This window comes from Muscardinus avellanarius (assembly GCF_963383645.1).
Source record: "Muscardinus avellanarius genome assembly, chromosome: 13".
NCBI classification, from domain to species: Eukaryota; Metazoa; Chordata; class Mammalia; order Rodentia; family Gliridae; genus Muscardinus; species Muscardinus avellanarius.
Window position 1 is genome coordinate 59,436,061 of NC_137799.1, and position 9,651 is coordinate 59,445,711.

General features: G+C 35.9%; 1 protein-coding gene across 2 annotated transcripts in view; it reads left to right on the forward strand.

Annotated features, from left to right (window-relative positions):
- The window catches only part of LOC308272009 (nuclear factor 1 B-type), a 61,866-nt gene extending 56,269 nt beyond the window's left edge, over positions 1-5,597 (forward strand). For both annotated transcript variants that reach the window (XM_080708732.1, XM_080708733.1), the window contains one exon: positions 5,339-5,597. In XM_080708732.1, coding sequence (XP_080564858.1) covers positions 5,339-5,468 — 130 coding nt within the window. In that variant the 3' untranslated portion in view covers positions 5,469-5,597. The remainder of the gene's footprint in view (positions 1-5,338) is intronic.
- The last annotated feature ends 4,054 nt before the right edge of the window (positions 5,598-9,651 follow it).

Sequence of the window (9,651 nt, forward strand, 5' to 3'; positions counted from 1 at the left end):
GTGAGTAAAGTGCATTTCACCAAAAAAAAAAAAAAAAAAAAAGGAGTAGAAGTGAAGTGTGTAGAGAAGAACATAGATCCTAGGGACCCTGCTGGAGTTCAAAGCCTGCTTCTACAACCTCAACAGCAATGAGTTGGGCAGGATGCTTAACTTCTTAGCTTAGTTTCTCATCTGTAAAATAAGCATAATAATGACATTTTTTGTTAGATTTGTTATGAGGATTAAAAGCTTTAAGATAAGTCAATCACATAAAACAGTGCCTGGCAAATTATATATACTACATAAGTGCTAGTATATAACTACCATTTTCTTTGTTCTAATACATTACTAGGTTCAATTTAAACGCTACCCATTTATTCCTCCCTATTCTGAGCATTTTTTTTTTTACAAGGCATCTGCAGCCTTTATGTTATGTTGAAGTAAGCAGCTGATCCAAATGTCCATATGTGTGCAGACACACACACACACACACACACACACACACACACACACACACACACACTCTTCAGGACAGTATGATTTTAACTTAAAATATTTACCTGACACACCCGGACCTCATTTTTCTAGATAGGTTTTAACTATTAATAGGGAAAATTGTTTATTGTAGATTCTGAGAGAGGTACTAAAACCTGTGTGGTAATATTATGCCAATAATTTCTATATCTGAGGGATAGTTAGGACACGGGACAAGTAACTTGCCTCAGTGTCCTTAGTGACATGGGGACACTAACGATGTCCGTTTGAAAAGTTCAGTGATGGAATTAAATGACATAGCAGATGTAAAACACCAAAGATGGTACCTTGCTTTTAATGGCTTTTGGCACGGTAATGTGTACATTTCTTCCTGTGTGCTGGTTCTATCCAGATGCATCATACAGAAGATGTCTAGATGTCCTTCCAACTCAACTGTCACATTTTCCCTGTTGCCTTTAAGCGGTTCCTTAAATGGCATGATTTGACGAGGCTTGTCAATAAAGAAATGCCCCCTGAGTTTGTTTCATTTGGAGAGTGATTCCTAGAAGAAACACAGTGCTTTGGAAGTCATTTTATCAATATAAATGTAGTGGGACCATCACAACCATTACTGTATCTTAAGGTCAAAATAATTTGTTTCTTATTCCTTTTGGTGGGAGATACATCATAGATTTGGTTTATGATATCAGACATTTTGGTTTGAGAATTTTTATTTAGTTTTTGTATATTTGTTCAAAATAAAAAAAATCTCATACATATAAAGTGGAAGTTATTAGGAAGAGTCGTGCTTTGTGTTAAGGTACTATCAAGATATTTTGTGGGGATTTTTTTTTTTTTTTTTTTTTTGGTGTGTGTGTGCCTGAGATTTTACAGAGTTCTTCCTCCTCCTCTCCTTCCATCTCTTCTTCTTCTTTTACTCTTCCTCCTCCTCTGCCTACTCTTCTATCTCTTATTTTTTCCTCTTAGCCCTCCTCCTCTTTTTCTCTTATTTTTCTTCCTCTTACCTCCTCGTCTTCTTCCTCTTCATCTTCTCCTCTTCTCTTCCTCACTCCTCCTTTCCTCCTCCTCCTCCTCACTGATTATGACTAGTATATATTCTAAAGTTGTTCATAAACTTTCAGCCATGTTTAAGTTGCCCAAAGCAAAGTTATTTGACATTAGAAAATTTAATGAAAATAAAATAAATGCAGGCTCAAAGATATAATTCTGAAGTAGCTACATTTGACCCTAAATATCTTGAAATATATCCTTCCAGCTATATTCTCATGACTCTTACTAGATAGAGTGTAGATTATTGGATTGAATATAAGCTTATTAATATAATTCTAATTCTACCATGAATTAAAACTATTATTTTACATATAACTAATTTGTATATGTATATGTGTGTTTATTTTATCCATACATAAGATTATTGACACAGTTGTTTATAGAGAAAGAGTTAGATATCTGGTGCCAATAATCACTGTTATACTTTACTTGAATAATTATGCAAGTTTAGGCATTGTATTTTTGAAATTAAATGTTCTAGATTATTTTTTGAATTAAATACTTTTCTTTACATTGTTAGCACAGGTTTGAATTTATTTTACCAGTCTTCCATGGGACTGCCAAAACAGCTCTAAAAAATGTCTGTGCCTTATAGTTCTGAACTTAACCTACAGATTGGCAGTAAGAGACTTGTAAAACTCATATATGGGGTCTGCATAGTGTTAATGTTTGAGATTTATTTCCCCCAAAAGGTTTATAAACAGTATTGACAAATATATTACACACTGCAATTTTGATATGGTCAGAATGTAGGATGGGAGGTTTAGAAGTTCTAAGTAAACATGTAGATTAAATTTGTTAGACATTCTAAAGCAAGAGTCCTGTAGTGACTAGCATCAACTTATTTTTATTGAGCATTTTCTGAAGAATAATAATATATGTCTTTTCTGGAGAACTGAGTAAGAAATCAGTTGCAAGATAAACCCTAAATTTTTACCTTTTCTGCCATGAGTTGGTAAACTTGTTTTTTAAAGAGTCACACCTACTTTCAATTATTAAAACATATTACAGATCCCTAAAGCATGCAGTCTCTAAATGAGTTTCTTGAATTTATTTGTTTGGGGATTCTTGTTGATTTTCCAAAATGATTTGCTTGTTGTTGGTGGAATTCTTTACTGCCAGAGATTGTCTGTTGAGCTAGTTTATTTGCTTTTGATATATGCTTTGTACTTCAGGTTAAAAAGAATGCATGTCTGTTTTGTAATTTATTTTATTCATTAAGAAATAGTGTGCATCGGCTATGGCCAGACTCTATAAGGATAGATAAGACCAGGTCATATTCTCTATGGGGTTTACCTTTCAGTCAGTAAGATGATTGCTGATAACAGATATTTATGACATGAAGTAATGAAAGCTGTAATAGAACTGTGTATAAAGTGCAGTGGAAACATAGTTGAGGGAAAAATAAGTTTCTTGTTATATAACACTGTTCCCAATCGGTGCAAACCACAGAAATAATTGTTGAAGATGTGTGTGGGAAGAGAGAACTATGTGAAAACAGTTGAGTCTCTCAGAAAAGTTTTGAATAAAAAAATTCTTATTTTTTAGAATTATAATTTTCATCAGATAGTGAAGACATATCTTTTTAGTTTGGATGTGGTTTCTCCTGAAAAGTAAATAAATTTTTGCCATGCTAAGTATCTCTAACTTTAAATCAGAGATATCTAGTTTCTCTGAATAAGGACCAAATCACAAGGCATTGGTGAGCATTTGTAATCATGGATGTAATTTGAAATAATTGATTTATCTAAAATTTGTTGAACATCTCTTATGTCCTAGGTCCTGTGGTAAATGATTAGCAAACAGAGATGGATTTTGTAGTCATGGAATTTGTTATCTAATCATAAACTCCCTTGAGTAGAAAAGGTTATTGTGAATTTTTGCTACTTAAATATCTCAGGATTGTCTACTTAGGCATGTATAAATAAGCCACATTTTTGTTTAGAGGTGTCACTGAAGTAGAAAAACAAGTTATATACAAAGGTCTGCTTTAATCCAATTTGTTCCTTCAGGTTAATATTTCCGTAAAGCTTTTTGTACCTTTGAAATTCAAATATGAACAAATGAGTGTATCTAGATTGTTAGATATGATAATAGTTTCTATCTCACCTTATGCTTTGAAAAGTAAAGCAAAGCCAGGTGTGGTGGCTCATGCTTGTAATCCCAGCATTTGGGAGGCTGAGACAGGAGGATCGAGGTTCAAGGATGGCCTCAGCTACTTAGTGAGGCCCTCTGCAACTCAGTGAGATGCGGTTTCAAAATTAAGAATTGAAAAATGGGGTTGGGGGTGTAGTTCGGAGGTAGAATGCCACTGGGTTTCATCCCTTGTACTACACACACAAAAGAAAAAAAAGAAGGAAGGAAGGAAGGAAGAAAGGGAGGGAAAAAGAAAAGTGGAGGATACCAAAAAGTTCGTAATTATTTATGCAGCTATGATTTGGCTTGCATTCATTCCAAGTTGAGTAACGCAAACAATACATCAAATTAAATGTACCTCAAAACGTTATGGAGTGGGTTGTTTTGTGATATGTAGACCTGGTGTTATTTTCTTCTACATGACACTTCTTTTATGAAAAACTATACCAGTAGCAATGAGAGTACTGTTTTTGAAAGTTTTTCTATTTATTTATTTATTGTTTATTTATTTATTTATTTATTTGTTTATTTATTTTGGCGGTACTGAGTTTCCTCGAAACCCTTCTACCTCCGGGCTACACTCCCAGACCTATTTTTATATTTTTATTTGGAAACAGGGTCTCTTAAGCCAGTGCAGCTGGCTTTGAACCAGCGCGAACCTCCTGTCTCCGCCTCCCAAGCGCAGGGATTACAAGCGTGCGCAGTGAAAGTTTTTCTTTTTAAACACCCCCAAATCCAACACAGGTCTGAGTAGAGCTGATTAGAGAGAGGCAGGAATCTCATTTGCTTACTCCCTCCAGTTCCTGTAATTTAGAGCAGCTGTGACCGGGTATCATCACTGAAGACCACAGGCAGGCCATGAATTGAAAGGAAAACTCAGGTTTTACCTGAAAGCAAGTTAAACAGGAGGATGAGAAAGCGACTGGGGAGCTACAGCACAAACAAGCACAGGCACAGACCTTTGCAACCCCCAGTGAAGGCCCCTCTCACAGTCGATTTTCTCGAAGCTGCTCCATTTTGGTTCTTGACTTTTTACTAATAATCTTCAGTGAAGACATGTTTCATAATCAAACATTCAAATTGCGCACGCTGTGCCCAGGGCTCTCTGAAAACAAAAATGTATTTTTTCCTCTTAGGAGGAGAAAGTAAAGAGCATTGATTATACATTCCAATTTTATTCAACCCAATAGGCAAGTAAAAAATTGAAACCCATCCCACCACTGAATTGCTCATGAATTGAGGGTAAAACAAGATTAGCATAACTGGCAAACTACAGAATATTGATATCATTGTAGACTGCTGCTTTTCTTTCTCTTTTTCCTTTGAACAAAAAATATCATATTTGCACTTATTGAAATGGATCAAATATTTTAGAAAGAATATTCTCAATCAGAATTCAACAGCTGTGGATGTGTCCTACTTACTCTATGTTTTTCTGCCTCACTATTAGTCTTATTTTTCGTAAAAGAGATAGAGGATGTAGTATATGTAGCTGTAATATGTGTAATTTGGCATGTGTATATCATGTTTTACTCATAGTATCTCACAGTGATTTTGAAAAAAAGTAGTAGTAGCAATTTGATGCATCTGGAATTTATATTTTAATGCTGTTGTCGATTTTAACATTTGTTCTTTTTTCTTTTTCCTTCCCCTCCTGTTCCTCCTCTCCTCCCAACAGTCCTGGTACCTGGGCTAGCTTGGTTCCTTTCCAAGTGTCAAATAGGACACCCATCCTACCGGCGAATGTCCAAAATTATGGTTTGAATATAATCGGAGAACCTTTCCTTCAAGCAGAAACGAGCAACTGAGGGGAAAAGAAATACAACAATAGTTTAAGAAATTAAAAAAAATAAAGGAAAAGAGGAAGACTGGACAAAACAGACAAAACAAAGGGAGAAAGGAACGAAACTGAAGAAAGAAGATGATAGACCAGCAATTGCAGCACTTACAATCACTAATTCCCTTAAGGTTGAAACTATAATGACATTTAAAAGGGTCGATGATATTTCACTGATGGTAGATCACAGCCCTGCAACGTAGCCTTTGTTACATGAAGTCCGCTGGGAAATAGATGTTCTGTCTCTATGACAATATATTTTAACTGACTTTCTAGATGCCTTAATATTTGCATGATAAGCTAGTTTTATTGGTTTAGTATTCTTGTTGTTTACGCATGGAATCACTATTCCTGGTTATCTCACCAACGAAGGCTAGGAGGCGGCGTCAGAGGTGCGGGCGACAGAGCCATGATCCAGCCGTTTTATAAGCACTCTGATTTCTAAAAGTTAAAAAAAATATATATAAAATCTCTGTAGCCTTTAGTTATCAGTACAGATCTATTAAATTTTGGCCCTTAACCCAGCCTTTTCCAGTGTGTAACCCAGTTTGAAAACTTAAAAAAGAAAAAAAGAAAGAAAAAAAAAAGAAAAAAGAAAAAAGGAAAAAAAAAAAACAGTTTGAACACAAAGGCTCTATGGAAGAAACGCCTCTATGTAGGTGAAGTGCTATCTCTGCATGCAACAGTAAAAATTAATATAATATTTTCCCCACAAAAGAAACACTTAACAGAGGCAAGTGCAATTTATAAATTTATATCTAAAGGGGAATCATGATTATAAGTCCTTCAGCCCTTGGACTCTAAATTCAGGGGATTAAAAAGAATTTAAAATAATTTTGAACGAATTTATTTTCCCCTCAGTTTTTGAGGGCATTTAAAAAGGCATTAAATCAAGACAAATCATGTGCTTGAGAGAAAAAAAAATTAATGAAAACAGCACTTACGTTGGTTTAGCTGCAGCCTCCTCGGAGGTAGAATTTATTTATTTAAAATTACTGGTTGCATCAAGAACCCATAGGGTGTACAAAAGGTTCTATAAAATCTGCATTATAGAGACAAAGAGGCCGGCAAATCCATGTCACAAGGGTAAAGCTTACAGTTTACAAACTGGGAACGCCAGGGTGTAGGATATAAAAACGCACTCTTGAGAAAACAAATGTAATCAGGGTGCTGAAAACTTGCATGGTGCTTTCAGACATTAGCCTTGTTCAACAAATTCCTTGTATTGACAGATCCGTAGTGTGCATGGGCAGACACATTTTGCCTCTATGTCTCTTAAAATTTTAATTAAAAATACTCTTTCCAGTAATCCTAATTTGCACGAAGATATAATGTCCACATTACGTGCCTTGCCTTGAAATCTAAAAAACAAAAAAACAAAAAAAAAAAACAAAAAACACAAAAAGTGACATCACTACACTTGTTTTGCTGCATTTATTATCATTTTAAATCTTTACCATTTTTATGACAAAATATTTTGTACTCCAGACGAAGAAAAATGTGTGACATCATGGATTTTTTAGACAGTTATACCTTTATCTCACATTTATAAAGCATATCATGGCTGTGTATAGTTGCCGCTTAAAAATTGTAATCGACCAGCAATATTTTCAGTATTTTGGTGTTTTTTCTATTAACCTTTCATGTTTTTCATCTTCCAATTAATATTTGGGGGGAGGGGTTTCAAATTTATACGAATTATGCAATACCAAGTTTTGCCTATGTAGGTAGTGCTTTTAGCTGTATTGGTTATTATAGGTAAGTACACAGATTTAAAAAAAAAATTATGTATGCTTTTTTTTGTTTGTTTGTTTTAATTGACCAAAGTGGGTACTGCTATTTTTGCAGTGTGATGAGGTCCTTTTGTGTACTGAGAGATGGACAGGGGATTTTTTTTTAATATACATATATATATATTCTGGGGTGGGTGGGAGGATTTTTAACACTTTACAGTGTAGCTGTGAAGCAGTGCACCCTGAGACGGGCCTGGGCTGCAAAGCGATTGTTCTGCCTACTGTGACAAACTTCAGATTACACAGGTTCCCCCTCTCTTAATTTCCCACCTGGGGTGCAAGCTGAACTCATTTCTGGTTTTCAAAACAACAAAATAGTAAGAACAATTAAACACAACACATTCTCCTAGAGGCAGACTTGGCTTAAGAAAGAAAAAGAAAAAAAAAAAAAACCGTCTTATTTTAATTGGTGGTGGTGGTTTTTCTCGAAAGTTGCAGATCCACAGTAGAGAGTGAGCCTGTCTTGTATCTGGCAGAGTCATTTGTTGGAATGCCTACATAGCAGATGTTGGATGTTTCACACTTTGGCGGGTTAACACAGGAATATGCTTTTTCCTACAAAACACATTCAACCAGGGGGAAGGAGGGCTCCTGAATTCTTTCCCTGTCCCGTTTCTATTTCTTTAGTTTATTAACGATAGGATATGATTTACCTGTGACTTACTACTTCAAATGGATAACAGTGCACTTACATTTTTTTTTTCTAAGCATCCAGAAGACTGAATGGAGGGTTGCCATTTTTGAATGTATTTGGACTGATAGATTAAAATCAAAGTTCAGCTTTTAGGGAACAACATCAACAACAAAAACAATACTGTTTTCATTTTACCAGCCCGTTTTAAACTGAGAACTAGAGTGCAAAGGAATATAGAATTTTAAGAAATTAATTTTCCTGTGGATGAATTAAGCCTATTGGATACTAATGAGATATTTTAAAGGGGTGGTACCTCAAATATATATTTGATTTAGTTTCTCCTGAGGGCTAGAGGTAGAGACTAGTTTTATTTTGTCTATCCCCCCTTTCAGTTCTATTGAGTGAATTTATTACTAGAGGGAGAATCTTTCAGAATTAGGGATACAAGGTAGGCTGTCTTGAGGAGCCCCCTGACCCTCTTCCCCCAGGCCACGGCCTGATGAAATAAACTGTCAATTGTTCTCACAACACATCACTTAATAATGAACACTTTAGAACAATGGGATGGGCCAGGAATTGTGTTTGATTTGCCCCTTCAGTTTGACAGCTAAATGCTGAACAGCACAGCGGAATCCTAGCAGCACAAGTTCCCAAGGAGTCCAATCATTTCTGTGACACTTGCCCCATAGATCATCTCGGCCTAGCTCTTCATGTCTCTTTGACCTACTAGGTGAACACCGCAACCTCACAGGACACACAGTATTCTATACAGGCAGACTCGCTCTCATTTTTTTTTTTTTTTCCAGTAAATGAGCAGTTCTGGCAAATTCCAGTGATGCACTGTGGGTATTCCTGCCTGCCTTTCGAATACAAAGGCCTAGTGCAAGTATTGCTTTTTTCTTTGCCTTCTTTTCCTTTTTGAATCGATCTTTTTTTTCTTTCCTTTAGAGAGGAAATGCTACTATCTATAATCTCAAATCCATTTTTCAGCCTCCTCCTATTCTTTTTACCAGGAAGTATCTTCTGACGAAGGGCCCCACTTTTGCAGGTCTTGCACGCCCCTCCTGTACCCAGAGCTGCAGAACTTCAGGATGGCAGTCACCCGGGGAATCCTTAAGGGGGTGGCAGCTCCAGCCACCGGTTCCTGGCACTGACCAGCCTTCGTTGAGTGGCTTGCAGCCTACCATTCACAGTGCCTCTGAAGCCTGTTTTCCCCTGGAGTGACATGAGCGATTGAGGCTTGTCTAAGGAAGAAAAAAAAAAAAAAAAAAGGGCAGTGAAGGAGACTGTACATAAAAGGCGTGGCAAAAATCTTAATTATAGCAATATAGTTATCGGGTAATGTTCGGGTGGGCAGCTCCATTAAAAAAATATGTGAATGAATACTTTGAAGCTGCAAGTAGCAAGAAGAGCGAAAGGTCTTCTTAACGAACCGCCTACCTTGTAGACAGTAATTTGTACACTGTATAGTTTTGTTAAGGATTTTTTTTAAATTAAAGTTCCCATGTTTGTAAAGCTAACTTTTTAACAATGATAATGGAACTATATGTTGTTTCCATTTTTAAAGTAAACAAGAATATTCCTTGTTTAGAGGCTGGACTTGAGTTAAAACTCTCCAGGCTCTTAAGTTATGTATTAAAAAGAAAAAAGAAAAAAATCTGTCCATGTTAGGAGTTATTTCACAGATTCCTGTGCTTGAAAAGCATAGGATACTAATCCTTTAAAAA